The sequence below is a fragment of the Hypanus sabinus genome, chromosome 9, assembly GCF_030144855.1.
Source record: "Hypanus sabinus isolate sHypSab1 chromosome 9, sHypSab1.hap1, whole genome shotgun sequence".
Lineage (NCBI taxonomy): Eukaryota > Metazoa > Chordata > Chondrichthyes > Myliobatiformes > Dasyatidae > Hypanus > Hypanus sabinus.
In genome coordinates, this window is record NC_082714.1 from 59,468,539 (window position 1) to 59,489,494 (window position 20,956).

At 44.3% G+C, this 20,956-nt stretch overlaps 1 protein-coding gene across 1 annotated transcript in view; it reads left to right on the top strand.

Moving 5' to 3' along the window:
* natd1 (protein NATD1) overlaps positions 1–20,956 on the top strand; it is a 39,887-nt gene that overhangs the window by 14,639 nt on the left and 4,292 nt on the right. The window contains exon 2 of the mRNA XM_059979774.1: positions 7,272–7,390. Within this exon, the coding sequence (XP_059835757.1) occupies positions 7,272–7,390 (119 nt within the window). The remainder of the gene's footprint in view (positions 1–7,271; positions 7,391–20,956) is intronic.

The window sequence follows — 20,956 nt, forward strand, 5'->3', positions numbered from 1 at the left end:
ACTGGACCACTCTTCTACACAGTGGAGATCGCATCTGATGTAATTTGGAGATGACACATCCATCAGTTGAGGAGAGCAAGATCAATTGTTGGAGAGGAAAGGTGTCCAGAGCTGTCAGAACTTCCTCCTGCAGTGTCAGAGTCAATTTTTTCAACCACCACGGAAGAGGTTCCAGAACCTGAGATCGTTTCACAGCCACAAGCCTCCTTGCCAAGCAGAGTGACCCCATCGCCCCTTGTCAGGAAAGACATTATCCCACAAGAGTAAGAAATCTGCCACAGTAATGAAATCTTCAGGCTTGAATGGGACAATTTAAATTTCACTATGCTGTGGATATCTATATAGTACTTGTATTGCACTGTGTGTGTGTGTGTGTGTGTGTGTGTGTGGGAGCTCATGTCACATCTGTAGTGGTCAGGTGTACCACTTCACTCATAGCGCTGAATTCTCATTACCAATCACAGGTAGAACTTCCTTCTTGGACACCTTCATCTTGCGAAGCACTCCTTGCATTCAGCCTTCCCCTCAGATGGGATCATCCGGCGTCTTCCCTGGTCCTCTCCTCTCTGCGTCTTCTGCCAGGAGGCCACAAACCCAATCACTTTCTGTCAGAAATCTCTCTCTAGAACCTTCTTTCCATCTCACCATCCTGACTGACTGACACAACATTCTTAAATTAAACAACGTGGCTTATTTTTGGCCCAAACCAAAACACTCTACAAGCAGGACACACAAAAAAGCACTAAAGTAAAGTACCTTACAGTAGAGCAATAGAAATCTTAACCAGGGCATTACACGCACGTACACACTTCTTCAGTTGTCCATCGAAATCCGCTGACAATGTCCACTCTTTTAATGGTGAGACCTTTGATGACTATACAGTCCTATCCTGGACCCACAAGCTCTATTGCAGGTGGGACATGTATATGTGGTAGTGGTGGTAGTGATGGCAACCGTGGCTGCATTTCTCCTGGCTCTCTTCTGCTGTCTTCTGGTTGTTCTTTCCATCTCCAGAATACAAACCCTGTCCCTACACAGCTGTCGCCAAGTGTTATGGTCAGCAGCAACATCCTCCAGGTCCTTGGGTCTGATCTTGTACTTCCTTAAAGCGTTCTTCACCTGATCCTTATAGCGCTTCTTCGGCCCTCCAGCTGAGCGTCGACCGTGATGTAGCTGGCCGTATAACACTCTGCGGGGTAGCCGACCTGGGGTCATCCTTATCACTTGCCCCAGCCACTGCAGCAGATGCTGGGTGATCATGGCCTCAATACTTCTGCAGTTGGTTTTTACAAGTATTTCACTGTGAGGCACCCGCTCACGCCAGGTAATTCCCAGGATGCACTGAAGGCAGCTTATGTGGAAGCGCTCCAAGGACTTGATGTGATGGCTGTAGGTTACCCAAGCTTCACAGCCATAAAGGAGGGTGGTGATACAGACCATGGCGACCTTTGTGGAGGGACGAAGGCTCCTGTTCTGAAAGACTCTATGCCAAAGTCTCTCAAGGCAGCTGATGCCTGTTTAATGTGGCTCTGGATGTCAATGTCAATACCGCTATCCTCAGAGAGAATGCTCCCAGATATTTGAAAGATGGCGCTACTGACAGCTCTTCATCAGCAGCAGTGAAGGCAGGTGGGGTGGGTGGGACACTGGTACTCCACTGGCAAACCACTTCTGTCCTGATGGTATTGACAGTCCGGCCCATCCTGCTATATGCTCTCACCGCCACAACAAGGACAGTATACTAGAGTACTACAGCATAGTACAGGCCCTTTAGCCCTCGATGTTGTGCTGACCCATATATTCCTTTTAAAAAAAAGTTCTAAGCCCATACAACCCGTAACCCTCTTTTTTTTTCATCCATGTGCCTGTCCTAGAGGCTCTTAAATACCCCTAATGTTTTAGCCTCCACCACCATCCCTGGCAAGTCATTCTAGGCACTCACAAGCCTCTGTGGAAAAAAAAACAACTTACCCCTGATGTCTCCCCTAAATTTCCCTCCATTAATTTTGTACATATGCCCTCTGGTGTTTGCTATTGGTGCCCTGGGAAATAGGTACTGACTATCCACTCTGTCTATGCCTCTCATAATCTTGTAGACCTCTATCAAGTCCCCTCTCATCCTTCTACGCTCCAACGAGAAAAGTCCCAGCTCTGCTAACCTTGCCTCATAAGACTTGTTTTCCAATCCAGGCAACATCCTGGTAAATCTCCTCTGCACCCTCTCCATAGCTTCCACATCCTTCCTATAATGAGGTGACCGGAATTGAACACAATACTCTAAGTGCGGTCTCACCAGAGATTTGTAGAGTTGCAACATGATCTCTCTACTCTTGAACTCAATCACAGAAGCCTAGAATCCCACAGGCCTTCTTAACTATCCTATCAACCTGTGCAGCGACCTTGAGGGATGTATGGATTTGAACCCCAAGGTTCCTCTGTTCATCCACACTCTTAAGTAACCGACCATTAACCCTGTACTCAGCCTTCTAGTTTGTCCTTCCAAAATGCATCACCTCACACTTATCTGGATTGAACTCCATCTGCCACTTTTCTGCCCAACTCTGCCTCCTGTCTATATCTTCTTGTAACCTTTGACAACCTACAGCTCTATCCACAACTCCTCCAATCTTAATGTCATCCGCAAACTTACTTACCCATCCTTCCGCCTCTTCATCCAGGTCATATATGAAAATCACAAAGAGCAGGGGTCCCAGGACAGATCCTCGTGGCACTCCACTAGTCACCGACCTCCAGGCAGAATACTTTCCTTCCACTACTACCCTCTACTTTCTTTCTGTAAGCCAATTTTTTATCCAAACAGCCAAGGTTCCACTGATCCCATGCCTCATGACTTTCTCGATGTGTCTCTCGTGAGGGGCCTTGCCAAATGCCTTGCTAAAATCCATGTAGACCACATCTACTGCCCTACCCCCATCAATTTCTTTTGTTACCATTTCAAAAAACTCAATTAGGCTCGTGAGGCATGACCTTCCCTTCACAAAGCCATGTTGACAATCATTGAGTAGACTGTACTTCTCCAAATGCTCATAGATCCTATCCTTAAGAATCCTTTCCAATAGTTTGCAGACTACCAACATAAGACTCACCAGTCTATAGTTCCCGGGATTCTCCCTATTACCTTTTTTAAACAAGGGAACTACATTTGCCATTCTCCCATCCTCTGGCACCTCCCCTGCAGCCAAAGAAGATTCAAAGATCATAGCTATTGCTCCAGAGATCTCTTCTCTCATTTCCCGCAGCAACCTGGGCTATATCACATCCGGCCTTTGGAATTTATCAATCTTGATGTTTTTAAGAAGATCCAACACTTCTTCTTCCTTAATCTCCTCATTGTCCAGTACATAGGCCTGTTCTATTTCGACCTCACCCTGATTAAGGTCCTTTTCACTTGTGAATACTGAAGCAAAGTATTCACTTAGGACCTGCCCAACCTCCTCCACCTCCAGGCACATGCTGTCTTCTTTATCCTTTAGTGGCCCCACCTTCATTCTTGTCATTCTTCTGTTCTTCACATACGCATAGAATGCCGTGGGGTCTCCTTAATCCTACAAGCCAAGGCCTACTCCTGCCCACTTCAAGCTCTCCTACGCCCTTTCTTAAGCTCCTTCCTGGCTACTCTATATTTCTCATGAGCCCTTCCTGCTTCCTGTTTCTTATATCTGACATATGCTTCCTTCTTCCTCTTGATGAGTTGCCTCACGTTTCGTCAGCCACGGTTCCCTTTTTCTACCATTTTTTCCTTGTCTCAGTGGGACAAACCTATCCTGAACCCAGCACAACTGTTCCTTAAACTTCCTCCACATTACTTCTGTACTTTCACCCTTGAACATCTGTTTCCAATTTACTTACGCTAGTTCCTGCCTCATCCCTTCATTGTTAGTCCTTCCCCAGTTTAAAAACTTTCCCATTTTGTCTGTTTTTATCCTTTTCCATAGCTATGCTGAAGCTAAGGGAGTTGTGGTCACTCTCACCAAAATGCTCCCCCACCAAAAGGTCTGTCACCTGACCAGGTTCATTACCCAGAACTAGATCCTGTATGGCCTCTCTTCTTGTTGGCTGGTCCACATACTGTGTCAGGAATCCTTCTTGAACACACCTGACAAATTCAGCCCCATCTATCCCCTTTGCACTCAGGAGGTGCCAGTCAATATGAGGGAAGTTGAAATCACCCGTAACTACACCATTCTAAAATCTGCCTGCTTATCTGCTCCTCGGTGTCCCGAGGGCTATTTGGGGGCCTGTAGACTACTCCCAGCACAGATTCCTATTTCTGACTTCCACCCACACCGACTCAGTGGACAATCCCTCTGCAGCATCCTCCCTTTCTATAGCCATGATACTATCCCTGACCAGTTATGCTACCCTCCCCCCACCTCTACCTCCCATCCTATTCCTTTTAAAACACCTAAACCCCAGTACCTGCATCAGCCAATCCTGCCCTTCCTCCAACCAAGTTTCAGTAATGGCCACAGCATCGTAGTTCCACGTACATTTGAAGATCCTCCGGAGTGTGGGCCACAAGAGCACAGTTATCTGCATACTGCAGCTCCAGGACCCGCTCTCTATGGAGTTTGGTGGTTGCGTGGAGCCTCCTGATGTCAAAGAGGTTGCCATCTAATCTGACGTCCACTGCCACACCGCTGCTGTCGTCAATCTCCTTGTGGAGAAGCTTGGTAACACACATGAGGAAGACGTTAAGGAGCACTGGCGCCTGCACACACCTCTGCCCCACCACATAGGAGGACTCTTGTCCTCCTATGGTCACCTGAGCAGTCATCCCATCGTGGAGCTGGCGGAGGATGTTAACAAATTTATCGGGACAGCCAAACCTGAGGAGGACATCCCATAAGACTCTCTTTGCACAGTGTTGAATGCTTTGGAGAGGTCGACAAAGGCCATAAACAGGTCCTGGTGTTGCTCCCGGCGCTTTTCCTGAAGCTGCCGGGCTGTGAAGATCATGTCCATCGTGCTCCTGTTCTTCACAAATCCACACTGCGATTCAGGCAGCATTGACTCGGTGATGTTGCTGATGAGCCTCTGAAGCATCACCTTAGCCAGGACCTTTCCAGCAGCAGAAAGGAGTGAGATGCCCCTACTATTGCCACAGATGGCCTCGTCTCCCTTGTTCTTATAAATGACAACGATGTTTGCATTTCTCCATTGCTGTGGGATGTTCTCGTCAGTCCAGGCTTTGGTGATGTACTGGTGGAGGGTGCGCATACACATGTACCCTCCGATCTTCAGTAACTTGGCAGGGATATTGTCAGAGCCAGGGGACTTGTTGTTCTTAAGGGACTGGACAGCTGATAGAACCTCCTGGAAGGTTGGTGGTAGACTGAGGTTGTGGATAGGAGGAAGTTCGGGCAGTTCGTCCAGGATGGTGGAGTCTGCGTCAGAATCCTGATTAAGCCGGGTGTTAAAATGCTCAGCCGGCCTCAGCAGAATGGTATTCTGATTCTTCAGAAGTGTTTGACCATCTGCTGTTTTTTCAGAGTGCCACTCATTTTGTATTACCTTTTGCACGTTCCTCCGAGCTGTCTGCCAATGCTGTCTGATGCTGGTGGATGATGGGTTATCTAAAGTTGCCCGGTGTGCTTCATGCATGTCCTTAAGCAAGTTATGGATGGTATCTGAGTTATCGTCAAACCAGTCTTGGTGGTTTCTGCTCTTATGGCCGATGGATTGGGCTGCTGCCTCATAGAGCGCAGAGCTGATATAGGTTCACTGTTGTTCCATGGTATTTTCTGAACTCAGACAAGGTTCAAGCTCCCTTAGTTTCTCAGCTAGGATGCATTGAAACTCACTTCTTGCTTCTGTGTTTCTCAGGCGGTTGCAATTTAGCCGCTTTTTATTGGGTTTTTGCAGCCGCAAGGGGGGGGCGCACTTTCATATGGAGCTTGGCCACAATCATACGATGGGCAGTCCAGCACTCTGCACCTCTCATGGCACGGGTGATGAGAACATCCTTGATGTCACTATGTCTCGCAATGATGAAGTCAATCATGTGCCAATGTTTAGAACGAGGGTGCATCCACGAGGTCTTATATTTTGCCTTCTGCTGGAAGATGGTGTTGGTTATGGTAAGGTCAGAGCAAAGAGTAAGTAGCCTCATGCCATCTGAATTGACCTTGCCAATACCATGCCGACCTAGAACTCCACTCCATTTTGGAGCAACACACACACAGACTACAGAGCAGTACATACAGCTTAGAGTTGAGATGCATTCTATATTGAGTTAGAGTCTATAGCTAAATAGGGTGGATTGTAGTATATTCATGATTTCAGTAATATCTTACTAATTTTATAAATATACTGTTTGATTATTTAAAACTCAGCTCTATCAACCCACATTCGTCTCTGGGAGACCACCAAACCGTGTCTCACGTTTGCGTAGATGTTGTGTATGCACCCTGGCACAAACTCACAACGCAAAATATCAGTCAGTACACAATGTATGTTTAAACAATTACACTTTATAAATTTTACCGTGACTATGGGGTTAGTAGAGAAACAAAAATAATAAATAAAAAGGTACCAAGAATAGAGATTATACAGTTTATGCACATGTTGGAGCTCACACAATATCTCCAGTCCACCATTCAATTTCCTCCAAACTCCACAACCCTTGGACTGGGACCAACCACAGTGGTTGACCAGAGCACTTCCCACACGTCCTCCCTCTTCGCTTCTCCTCGCCGAACTTCCCGCACACCAACCCCGGTTCCCACACATCCAGATAGAATAACAAGACTCTCATTGGTTAGTCCCCCTGTTATCAGTAGTTCTAACATTTCGGCTACAGAGAACATTACCTCATAGTTAACATTACAGAGAAGCCATTTCATTATAACACTTCAGAGAAGCCATTTTATGATTATCAGTTAACAGTTAATATTACTGAGAACCCTACAATTATATAAGTATTTTTTATATAATTTATTAAGGGTTATATGTAGAAGTATATGAATGGCATATGTCGTTATGCTACCACGTCACATGCGATCGCTGAACTAAAAAGAAGATAAGTCTACTCTAGTGCTTGTGTTTTCTTTCATGTAGTTTCTGGTGTTACAAAACGAAACTGGGCCTGTTTAATACCAAAGGAACTAGTTCTTTTCACCTTAGAGTATTTGGAGTTGGTGGATTAGTAACAGGAAAAACCAAAGTTAATTGAACTGCATTAACTTTGGACTCTAATTGGCATCCATCTTCTTACAATAGTGACCATTTCCAATGTTGTTTTTTGCCAGATTCACACGAGCGGGCAGTGCTTTTGTATGAGTATGTGGGAAAGAAAACCATTGACCTGCAGCATACTGAGGTCCCTGATGCCTACAGAGGACGAGGAATAGCAAAGCTCATGGCTAAGGTATGACATCTGATGACTAGCATCCTCTGCCTGGTATTTGTTACAGGTTTACATGGGCATCTCTGGGAATGCTAACAAGTTCATCCCCCGTATCAGTAAACTGATGGAATTGCTTTAAAAAATAAAGCTAGAATCCTTGATCTTCACAAATATAGCAAGAGGACATCTCGCTAAAGCTTGTAAGTCATTGGTTAGATCTGCCTATTCAGGGCTGTGTACTTAGAAGGATGCTGAAGTCCTTGCTCAAAGGTACTGTACATAATTGATACCAAATATCAAGGGTACTTAATGTGAAGAGACTGGGAAAAATGGGATGACTCAATAGGAACACAGGTTAAGGAAGAATTAAAGTTTCAAAATTAACAAAGAATTTGTTAAATGTGGTAAGGGCAAAGTATGACTGTGGCTATAATGTCACTAGCCAGTAGGGACGGGTTTAAGACAACCAGCAAAATTATTGGGGGTGGGGTGGGGGGGGGAAGTGTCTGAGTATTGGCTCATTGCATTGTATGCAGAATGAACTGTTTGAAAGGCCAGTGAAATTTAATGAATCTTCACTTTGAAAAGTCCATTGGATAAGTGTTTGGAAAAGAGCAGTTGTTAAAATAAGGGGAAGATGCAGTGTAGTGGAACTACCGAGCAAGTCTTCTCAAAGAGCCAGCATAGTTAGAATGGGATGAATGGCCTCATTCTGTGTTGTAGGATTCTGGGTTATCTGGTTTTGCTCAACTAACCAATGTGCATGGGTCACTGAATACCATCCAAAAATGAGAAAGTATTCATCTCCAGGATAACTAGATTTGCAGCAGTCAGCTGTAGAGATGTCAGAACAAAGAAGATCTTTGGTAAAACTGTTAAGCCAAAATTCATTTGTGCTTTTCTTATGGTCATATCTATACTAACCATTGCAATTGGCCAGTTGAAGCGCCTGTCAATTGTTGGCAGAAAAGGTAACCCTTGGTTTTCAGCCTGAGGGTTTTCAGCAGCACATAGCTTGAAGCAAAACATCTGCTTTGTGCCTGAGGAAATGAAACAGTTCCATGTAAATTATGACTTGCTGACTGAGTAGGTATCACAATACAACATATTGTGCTGTTGAGATCACTTCGTCATTCTGCTTTTCCATGAAAGGGCATATTCATCAGAGCAAAAAGTTTACATTGTGCTACCTAAGTTAATTAGGAAGAGAATTCCTCCTCCTCATTTATTTCGGCCCAGTATTCTTCCCACTAAAACTGACTACATACTCATTATATCACTGCTATTGGGGGACTTGGTGTGCCCCATTCAAATGTCACAATTTTCAACACAGCACCAGTAGCAACTTTTTAAAAACAAGTCACTGGAAAATCCTGAGGTCAAGAGTGTTATGGAAGTCAATGTAACAGCAAGAAACTACTGGAGATGTTCCAGAGGTCAAGCAGCTTTAGTCAGGAGGAAAGTGGTGTAGAGGCAGAACTTCACATCTCCACATACCCACGTTCAACTCTGACCTCCATTGTGTTTTTTCTGGAGTTTGCATTTTTGACCTAGGCTTGGGGATTGGTAAGTTATTTGGCTAATGTAACTTGCCCCTTCTGTGTAGGAGTGTGGACGCTGATGGAGTGATAGATAGGTACAGGACACAGGAAACTGGGTGACAGTCTGAAAGGGGAAAATGGTTGAGGAGCCAGTGCTGAGTACCCCAGTGGCCGTCCCCTCAACAACAGGTATGTTACTCTGGATACTTTTGGGGATGTTGACTTAACAGAGGAAATTCGGTGGTTGGGTGTCTGGCACTGATACTGCCTCCGTGACTCGGAAGGTAGGGGATTTGTTAGGGGAATGGCAGGAGGTTTTGTAGGTGACAATGAGCTTCCTGGATGGTATGTTGTCTCTTGGGTGTCAAGGTCTAGGATATCTCAGATCGAGTCCTTAGCATTCTTAAATGGGATTGGAACACCTAGAACTCATGGTCCATGTAGGTACTAATGATATGGGTAGGACAAGTGAAGAGGCTTTGCATAAGGAGTTCAGGGAGTTAGGTGCTAAGTTAAAGGGCAGGGCATCCAGAGTTGTGATCTCGGGATTGCTATCTGTGCCTGGGCTAGTGAGCCCGGAGCTAGGAAGATTATACGGTTTAATATGTGACTAAGGAGTTGGTGTAGGGGGGTGAGCAAAAGATTTTTAGATCTTTGGTCTCTCTCTGAGGGAAGGTGGGACCTGTACAAAAGGGACGGTTTGCACCTGAACTGGAGGGGGACTAATACCCTAGTGGGAAGGTTTGTTAATGCTGCATGGTGGGGTTTTAGCCAGAGTTGCAGGGGAATAGGAACTAGAATGTTAGAACAGTTAGTGGAGAGGTTGTGGAGGCAGATGTTGGTAAGACCTCAGCCAATGTTAGGAATCAAAAGGTTGAGTGGGGTGTGACTAATGTCCTGAGATGCATATATTTCAATGCAAGTATTGTGGGAAAATGGATGGTTGTGCTGAAGAGAAGGTAGCTGGTTTACAAACAGAAGCCGTGAACAGTGAAGAAAGGCTATTGATTGGGCAAAATTGCAATGCAAAAGGCAGACAAAATCGAAAAGGGTGAATACAGGACTGAAGGTGTCATATTTGAAAGCGCATTATATGGAATAAGGCAGATGAACTTGTAGCCCAATTGCAGGGTGGCAGGAATGATGTAGGCATCACTGAATCATGGCTGAAAGAAGATTATAGCCGAGAGCTTAATGTCCAAGGATACACATTATATCAAAAGGACAGGCAGGAAGGCAGAGGGGGAGGTGATGCTCTGTTGGTTAAAAAATGAAATGAGATCATCAGAAAGAGGTGACATAGGGAGAGAAGGTGAATTGTGGATTGAGCTAAGGAACTGCAAGGGTAAAAAAACCTTGATGGGAGGTGTATACCGACCCCCAAACAGTAGTAACAATTTGGCCTACAAATTACCATGGAAGATAGAAAATGCTTGCCAAAAGGGCAATGTTACAATAGTCATGGGGGACTTCAATATGCAGATAGATTGGGAAAATCAGGTTGGCGCTCGATTCCAGGAGGGGGTATTTCTAGAATGCCTACAAGATGGCTTTTTAGAGCAACTTGTGGTTGAGGCCACTAGGAGGATTAGTCTGACCTCAGTAGCGGGGAAGGTGTTGGAGTCTATTATTAACGATGAGGTGTCAGGGTACTTGGAGGCACATGATAAAATAGGCCGTAGTCAGCATGGTTTCCTCAAGAGAAAATCTTGGAATTCTTTGAAGAAATAGCAAGTGGGTTAGACAAAAGAAAATCAGTTGATGTTATGTACAATACTTGGATTTTCAGAAGGGCTTTATCAAGGTTCCACACATGAGGCTGCTTAACAAGCTACAAGTCCATGGTATTAAGGAAAGACACTAACATGGATAAAGCAATGGCTGATTGGCAGAAGGTAATAAGTGGGAATAAAGGGAGCCTCTTCTGTTTGGCTGCTTAGTGGCATTCCACAGGGGTTTGTGTTGGGACCACTTCCTTTTTACGTTATACGTCAACAGTTTGGATGATGGAATTGATGGCTTTGTTGCAAAGTTAGCAGATAGGTGAAGGGGCAGGTATATTTGAGGAAGTAGAGAGGCTACGGAAAGACTTAGAGATATGAGGAGAATAGCCAAAGAAGTGGCAGATTGAATATAGTGTTGAAAAGTGTATGGTCATGCATTTTGGTAGAAGAAATTAAAGGGTTGACTGTTTTCTAAATGAAGAGGAAATACAAAACAACTGAGGTGCAAGGGGACTTGGGAGTCATTGTGTAAGATTTCCTGAATGCAAATTTGCAAATTGAGTGTGTGGTGAGGAAGGCAAATGTGATATTAGTATTCATTTCAAGAGGTCTATAATATAAAATCCAGGATGTAATGTTAAGACTTTATGAAGCACTGGTGAGGCCTCCCTTGGAATACTGTGAGCAGTTTCGGGCTGCTTATCTTAGAAAGGATGTGCTGAAACAGGAGAGTTAAAGGAGGTTCACGAAAATGATTCCAGAATAGAGAGGCTTGTCATATGAAGAGTGTTTTGATGGCTTTGGGCCTGTATTCACTAGAATGCAGAAGAATCAGGGATGACCAAATTGAAACCTATTGAATGGTGAAAGGCCTTGATGGAAAGGATGTTTCCAATGGTAGGAGGGTCTAAGACCAGAGGACATAGCCTCTAACTAACAAAAATGCATCAAGAACATCATCTCCCGAACCCCCCCCCCCCACCCCCCCAGAGCTCCCTCTTCCCACACAAAATCTCACAAAAACAAAACAGGAAGATAACCCCCAACCCTGCCCCCCGCTCCTTCACAAAACACCACAAGAACATTGACCCTCCACCCCCATGATGAAGAATAATAATGAAGAACAGCAAAAACACAGAATATAAAAAACCATAAGAGTGAGGAAAAACTCCACCATCCAAAACCCATAGCACACAAACCTTGGTAACACAAGAAAATGAATCTCGGGGTTGTATATGGTGACGTACATGAACTTTGATAATAAAATTTACTTTGAATTTTGAAACTTATTAAATCTCTTCCCCCTTGCATTAAACCTCTGCCCTCTAGTTCTAGATTCCCCAAGAATAGAAAACGATGGTGTGCATTAACCCTATCTAAGCCCCTTATGATTTTATACACCTCTGTTTGATCACTCATCATGCTCTAACACTCTAGTGAAAGATGTCTCAACCTGCTCAGTATCTCTCCATACTCAATCCATTGGGTCATAGTAGTGTCCTTTTAAATCTCTGCACTCTTTCCAGCTTAATGGGATCTTTCCTATAGCAGAGTGACCAAAACTGAACATAATACTTGAAATATGGTCTCATCATCTTCGTTGGGGAGGAAGTACAAGAGTGAAGAACCACATGCAACATTTTAGGAATTGCTGTGCCATCAAATTTCTTGATAGTTCCATGAGTACTTCCTCACTGTTCCTCTTTTGCAGTTTTTTTTGTAACCTATAGCAAGTTTTATGTCTTGCACTGTATTGCTGCCACAAAATGACAACTTTCACAAGACGTCCATGATAATAAACCTGTTTTTGATTGTCACCTGCAAAGACAATGTGAGACTACTCACTCACACTGAACGCATGTGGTGGAAGTTCAGCGTGCTCTTCCTACAACCTGCTATGTTTGTTTTGCTCAGTGATTTCAAGGTGGATGTTGTATGTGGTTTGTGTTTGGGTCTGACTTGGAAGGCCAGTCTCCACCCCAAGGCATCCAGTGGGTTTAGTTATTCATTGTCCTTTAAGGCAGTGGTCACAGCTTAACCCTAACTCCCTCTCTAACCTGCTCCACACTATATCATGGCCAACAGAATCTCACTGTTCTTCTTTGAATGAACCCTTGGGATTTCACTGACCACTTGAAAATGGCCTTCAGTTAACCATCTCGCTTGACGTTGCCTTACTGCACTGGAGGCATCCATCTGAATTTTTGTGCTTGAGTCTTATCACTTGCCAAGACGTCCCTGCACACAGCTAACATTTACCAAATAATATTCCCATCCTGGGGAAGCAAGGCTCAAAGCCAGCTAAAGATGAGGGCCGTATGCCCAAAGTCAGGGAAGGAGATGTATTGAAAATTGTATTGAGGTGTCATTTTAGAAATAAAAACAGAGAAACATGGAAAACCTACAGCACAATGCAGGCCCTAAGGCCCACAAAAGTAGTGCTGAACATGTCCCTAACTTAGAACTACCTAGGGTTACCCATAGCCCACTATTTTTATAAGCTCCATATAGCCATCCAGGAGTCTCTTAAAAAATCCTATTCGTTTCTGCCTCCACCACCGCCGCCGACAGCCCATTCCACGCACTCACCACTCTCTGTGTAAACAAAAAAAACATACCCCTGACATCTCCTCTGTACCTACTTCCAAGCACCTTAAAACTATGCCCTTTCGTGCTAGCCATTTCAGCCCTGGGAAAAAGCATCTGACTATCCACACGATCAATACCTCTCATCATCTTGTACACCTCTATCAAGTCACCTCTCATCCTCCGTCGCTCGAAGGAGAAAAGGCCAAGTTCACTCAACCTATTCTCATAAGGCATGCTCCCCAATCCAGGCAACATCCTTGTAAATCTCCTCTGCACCCTTTCTATGGTTTCCACATCCTTCCTATAGTGAGGCGACCAGAATTGAGCACAGTACTTCAAGTGGAGTCTGACCAGGGTCCTATAGAGCTGCAATATTACCTCTTGGCGCCTAAACTCAATCCCACAATTAACGAAGGCCAATACACCGTATGCTTTCTTAATCATAGAGTCAACCTGCATAGCAGCTTTGAGTGTCCTATGGACTCAGACCCCAAGATCCCTCTGATTCTCCACACTGCCAACAGTCTTACCATTAATGCTATATTCTGCCATCATATTTGACCTACCAAAATGAACAATCTCACACTTATCTAGGTTGAACTCCATCTACCACTTCTCAGCCCAGTTTTGCATCCTATCAATGTCCCATTGTAACCTCTGACAGCCCTCTACACTATCCACAACACCCCCAACCTTTGTGTCATCAGCAAACTTATTAACCCATCCCTCCACTTCCTCATCCAGGTCATTTATAAAAATCACAAAGAGTAAGGGTCCCAGAACAGATCCCTGAGGCACACCACTGGTCACTGACCTCCATGCAGAATATGACCCGTCTACAACCACACTTGTCCTTCTGTGGGCAAGCCAGTTCTGGATCCACAAAGCAATGTCCCCTTGGATCCCATGCCTCCTTACATTCTCAATAAGCCATGCACGGGGTACCTTGTCAAGTGCCTTGCTGAAATCCATATACACTATATCTACAGCTCTACCCTCATCAATGTGTTTAGTCACATCCTCAAAAAATTCAATCAGGCTTATAAGGCATGACCTGCCTTTGACAAAGCCATGCTGACTACTCCTAATCATATTATGCCTCTTCAAATGTTTATAAATCCTGCCTCTCAGGATCTTCCCCATCATCTTACTAACCACTGAAGTAAGACTCATGGCCCTATAATTTCCTGGTCTATCCCTACTCCCTTTCTTGAATGAGGGAACAACATCTGCAACCCTTCAATCTTCCAGAACCTCTCCTATGCTCACTGATGGTGCAAAGATTATTGGCAGAGGCTCAGCAATCTCCTCCCTTGCTTCCCACAGTAGCCTGGGGTACATCCCGTCCGGTCCCAGTGACTTATCCAACTTGATGCTTTCCAAAAGCTCCAGCACATCTTCTTTCTTAATATCTACATTCTCAAGCCTTTCGGTCCGCTGTAAGTCATCCCTACAATTGCCAAGATCCTTTTCCGTAGTGAATACTGAAGCAAAGTATTCATTAAGCACCTTAGCTATTTCCTTTGGTTCCAGGTTTTCCTTAATCCTGTCCGCCAAAGCCTTCTCATGGCCCCTTCTGGCTCTCCTAATTCCATTCTTAAGCACCTTCCTGCAAGCCTTATAATCTTCTAGATTCATATAATTACCTAGTTTTTTGAACCTTTTGTAAGCTCTTCTTTTCTGAACATTTGCCACATTTCTTCAATACGTTTCCCTGAGAACATCTGTTTCCAAATTATGCTTCCAAGTTCCTGCCTGATAGCTTCACATTTCCCCTTACTTCAATTAAACATTTCCTCAACTTGTCTGTTCCTATCCCCCTCCAATGCTATGGTAAAGGAGATAGAATTGTGATCACTATCTCCAAAGTGCTCTCCTACTGAGAGATCTGACACCTGACCAGGTTCATTTCCCAATACCAGATCAAGTACAGCCTCTCCTCTTGTAGACTTATCTACATATTGTGTCAAGAAACCTTCCTGAACACACCTAACAAACTCCACCCCATTTTACAAATTATTTTATAACCTCAGCATCTGAAAAGTCTTTTCAGAATTATCCCTGCTTTTGGAGATACAAGAAAATAAGATGCTAGAGAACTCAGCTGGTGAGTCCTCAACTAGTCTCACCTTGGGTAGTTGGAGAATCAGGCAATGGAATGGATGTGAGTAAAACAGGGAAAATCTTGATTGATCAGGCAGCACCAGTGAAGACAAAGGCAGTGTTGATCTTTCATTGGAAGTGAGACAGAAATGAACACAAGAGGGGAGAGGTGGATGGGAAAGAGCCAACTAATATGTGATGATCTGTACTAGGATGAAGGGTAGGTGAGATTAAGTAACAAAAGCAGTGATGAAACAGGCTAACAGTCAAGAAATGACACAGGATATAAGATGTAGGTATCATAATTGCCATCTGGAACTGTTGCTTGAACTTTGTGTTGAAGCTGGTCTGCTGGGGTGTGAGCAGTCAGAAGATAAGGTGCAGATACACTGAGCTCCAAAATAACAGTGAAGGAGAAATCAGAGAGATAGAGAGGTCTGTGGGCATGGCATGCTATTGTCAGGGCAGGATCGTGCAAAGCGTCCATCCGATCAGCAATCTGAGCAGAGGAGGTGGTCACTACCAATGAGGCAGATTCACCGAGAATGAGTGAGTGCCTTGGAATGTGGGAAGAGAGAGGAGAGGAAGGGGGTAGAGGGATGAAAGAGAAATAACAGAGGGTAAAAGGGATGGAAGAGGGAGGGCTAAGTAGAAAGAGGAGGCAGAGTGGTGGTGTGATATTGCGGAGAAAGGGAGAGAGAGTGAATGGGAAAGTGGTGAAAGCAAGAAGGAAGAGAAGGTAAGGGGAATTTGAGAGGTGGGTGAAAGGAAGCAGAATGGACAGAGAATGTGTAGAAAGAGTAGAGGGGAGATTGGAATATAGTGGGTGAGGGCACAGCTCTGTTCCAACCTGGAGACCAAAGAAACTGCAGATGCGGGAATCAGGAGCAACGGCCAATCTGGTGCAGAATCGAGGATCTTTGCGGGTTGAGCAGCATCCGTGAAAGGAAAGAAATTGTCAACACTTTGGGTTGAAACCCTGATGCAGTTAACAATCCATTTCTTCCCACTGAGCTGCTCCAGCAGACTGTTCATTGTTTCTGCACTAGGAATGATGGAATGATGCCTCCTCTCCCTATCCGTCCCCCCATCTCAGCACTGGGAGTATCCCAGTCCTTTTGACCACGGACCATGGGGCTGTCTGCAGATGAGAGAAGAAACTGGCTGTATGTGTGAAGCTTACTGTGGTCTGAGGGTTGTAACACTGGAAAAACTTCAAGGTGGGGCCAGACTTTGAAAACAATGGAAATTTTAGTGTCGTCAGAGATTGTTAAACTACATTCAAAAAATACTTGTTCCTTTAACCCCCAAACTACTGTTGTTATTATTGCTTAACAATAAGATTGAATTTACAATTAATACTGCATATTTCCTTTAATCACTCAACAGTCCTATTAATTAATCTATAAATAATTCAGGAGAAATGTCTTTAGCCGGAGGCTGATTGGAATGAGGAACTTGCTCTCACAGGGAGTCCTCATCGTTTAAGGGGAGGCTGGATCTCAATATATGAGATTAGATACTTACAAATCAGACACTTGTCAGTCACCAAGTGATGCCGGGAGCGATTGAGAGATACAGCTCAGAAACAAGTCCCTCAGCCCCCTGAGTCTGTGCCAATATTCAAGAATCCATTTCTTTTCAGACTCATCTTATTCTCCCCACATTCCCATTTTACCCCCAGATCGTATCACTTGCCCACAAACTGACAGAAATTTACAGTGGCCAGTTAATCTACCAGCCAGATGTGGGAGGGAATTGGAACAGCTGGGGAAATCGCTGGAAAAACATGCAAACTCCATTCAGAGAGCCCCTGAAGTCAGGATTATACTTGAATCACAGGAGCTGTGAGATGGAAGCTTGCACCACTGTGCCACACTTAATAAGTGCAGGATTTTCTTAACTATATTCCAGCTGATTTCAAAATGTCTTTGTATCCAAGTGTTCCTGACCATTTTTTATGCTCTTGAGCCTTACCATTAACCAAGGGAGCAGTGAACTGCAAGTTGGGAACCCCTGCTCCAGACTCTGACTGCCAGTCCAGCAACTTAACCACAACAACTACAACAGGGATTCATCTTCAAATCTGGATGACTATGCACCCGTTGTTACCTACCTTATTAAAACATGTTTAATGTGGTAACCTAGGTCTACACAAGAAAACCAGGTGTGACTTGCGGAGGGCTATTTCAAAAGCAAAGAGACAATTCTGAGCGAGGTTGCAGGCGACGTTGGTTACACGACAACGCTGGCAGGGTTTGCAAGACATTACTCCCTACAAAGCAAAACCCAACAGCATGAATGGCAGCCATGTTTCACTACCAGATGAGTTGAGTGCCTTCTATGCTCGCTATGAAAGGAAGAGTATAACTACAGCTTTGAAGGTCTCTGCAGTACCTGGTGTTACGTACCCGTGACACGTGACAGTGGTGTGCTTGTCACGTGACAGGTGTTGAAGCTATACTGGACTTGAGTAATGGTCTTGTGATGGTGGAGTGACGTCATTTTCCCGCCATTAGAGGTCATGTGACAGGTTTTTTTTACAGGGTATAAAAGGAGGACCCCTCCCTGTGAGGAGGGGCAGTTCGTGGCTGGATTTGCCATGTTGACTTCATGCCATTGCGTGATTTAACGTTATGACGCAGTTTAGTTGAAAGATGAAGTTTTATCTAATGCCCAAAGTCTAAAAGGTCATTGCCAGCAGTTTCTTTATAATACTGCTAGTTGAGAGTCAGTGGAGAGTGAAGATCGGAGTTCAGGAGTTAAAGATCGAGGAGAATCGATTTCGACGGTGAAACAGGTTTGACCTTGTTTGATTCTCATTCAGAAGGAATTTGTTGACTGTTCTCATGTTAATCCCTGTGAAATAGCAGAAAGGATTGGGAACAGTTCTGTAAAGGAAAGGTCAGTGCCGTTAAGCCGTTCCATTTGTCCATCTACGTAAATTCTTCGTGGGAAAAGTTCGATTTGGGAACCGAAGCAACACGACGTGAAAGGGAATTTAAATCATCTTAAACAAGTCTCTCCCTTAAATGGACTGTGAGCATTTTGAACTTTTACAATACTACTTTGAAGAACTGTTTTTGCAACATCGCTTTAAGAACTGTTTAAGCTGCCGCACAGCAGCTGATTTCCAGTTACGTTAGTGGTTTGTTTACTTTTGGGGGTTTGTTTTCAGTGTTTAATAAACGTGTTATTTGTTATAAAAACCCCTGCCTCATTCATATATTTATTGTTGCTTGAATCTGTAACACTGGTGACTCTGTGATCTCTGTCTCGGTGGCTGATGTTAGGCTACCTTTAAGGTTAACCCTTGCAAGGTGGTGGGCCCTGACGGAGTAGCTGGTAAGGCTCTGAAAACCTGTGACAACCAACTGTCTTAATGACTATCGCCCAGTAGTACTCATATAGATGGTGATGAAATGCTTTGAAAGGTTGGTCATGTCTAGAATGAACGGCCTCAGTAAGGGCCGGGGCCCTCTGCAATCTGCCTATTGCCAGATGCAATCTCAGTGGCTCTTCACACAGCTTTTAATCACCTGGACAATATAAACACCGATACCAGGTTGCTGTTCGTTGACTATAGCTCAGCATTTAACACCATCATTCCCACAATCCTCATCGATAAATTATAGAACCTGGGCCTCTGTACCCTCTTCTGCAATTGGATCCTTGGCTTCCTAACTGGAAGACCACAATCTGTGCGAGTTGGTGATAATATCTCCTCCTCGATGACGATCAACACTGATGCACCTTAAGAGTGTGTGCTTAGCCCAGTGCTCTACTCTCTAAATACCCATGACTGTGTGGCTAGGGATAGCTCAAATACTATCTATAAATTTGCTGATGATACAACCATCGTAGGTTGAATCTCAGATGAAGATGAGAGGGCGTACAGGAGCAAGATTGGCCAACTAGTGGAGTGGTGTCGCAGCAACAACCTTGCACTCAATGTTAGTAAGACAAAAGAGCTGATTATGAACTTCAGGAAAGGTAAAATGAGGAAACATAAAGAAATCCTGAGAGGGATCAGAAGTGGAGAGGGTGAGCAATTTGAGGGTTCCTGGGTGTCAAAATCATTGAGGATCTAAGCTGGTCCCAGGATATTAATACAGCTATAAAGAAGGCAAGACAGTGGCTATATTTCATTAGGAGCTTGAAGAGATTTGGTTTGTCAACTAAGACACTCAAACTTCTATTGATGCACCACGGAGAACATTCTGAGAGGCTGTCATTGTCTGGTATGGGGTGTGGGGGGAGGGAGTTGCTACACAGGACCAAAAGGAGCTACAGAAATTTATAAAATTAGTCAGCTTCATCTTCGGTACTAGCCCCTGTGGTACCCAAGACATCTTTAAGGAGCAATGCCTCAGAAAGGCGACGTCCATTATTAAGGATGCCCATCACCCAGGACATACTCTCTTCTCACTGTTACATCGGGAAGGAGGTACAGAAGGCTGAAGACACACACTCAGCGATTCAGGAATAGCTTCTTCCCCTCTGCCATCCAATTCCTAAATGGACATTGAACCCATGATCATTGCCTTGTTTTTTTTATATATTTCTCTTTTTTGCACTGTTTTTAATCTATATGTACTTACTGTAATTTATTTATTCTTTCTATATTATCATGTATTACATTGAACTACTGCTACTAAGTTAACAAATTTCACGACACATACTAATAATTAAAAAAACCTGATTCTGATGGTGATTGTGATTCTGAACATGGTACCATGGGAATGCTGGATGTATACAGAAACAGGTCACTTGGCCCAATTAATTGGGACAATGAGTCTACTTCCTCCCTCCCTCACATCATGGCATGTCTTGTAACGCCAAACTGTATGCATCCAGTCACAAAATATCTCCATCTTTCACTGATTGTGTCCTCCCTCTGCTGATGTTGATAGCTGTCTTGTCAGAGGCCTTTCTGCATCATGTTTACCCATCAATAATCTCACTAAAGCAAAAATAGCTGTTGTTATCCTGCTGTCTGTGGAGTTTCCTGTGTACCTCACTGTTGTGCTTTCTGCATCACAACGGGAGCTCTGCTTCAGAATACTTCATTTCCCGTGATAGGCTTGGGTATCCATAGATCCTTCAATTTCTTTCCTCTTTGCTTGACTAGCCTGCTAGATATGTACCACAACTTCACCATAAAAAATGCTTGTCTGTTTAATACATTGTTAATTTGCTGATCTACAGGTGAGACCACAGACTGCACTGATCGCAATCTCCAACAGCACAGGAGTACCACACGGCCGTGTGCTTAGCCCCCTGCTCCACTTGCTTTACGCTGTGTCCCTAAGCTCAGCTCCAATGCCGTGTTTAAATTTGCTGATGACACCACTGCCATTGGCTGAATCAAAGGTGGTGATGAATCAGCATATAGGAGGGAGATTGAAAATCTGGCTGAGTGGTGCCACAACAACAACCTCTCACTCAATGTCAGCAAGACCACAGAGATGATTATTGACTTCAGGAGGAGGAAACCAGAGGTCCATGAGCCAGTCCTCATCGGAGGATCAGAGGTGGAGAAAGGTCAGCTACTTTACACTCCTCAGTGTTATTATTTCAGAGGATCTGCCCGCAGGTGCAGTTATGAAGAAAGCACACAGTGCCTCTTA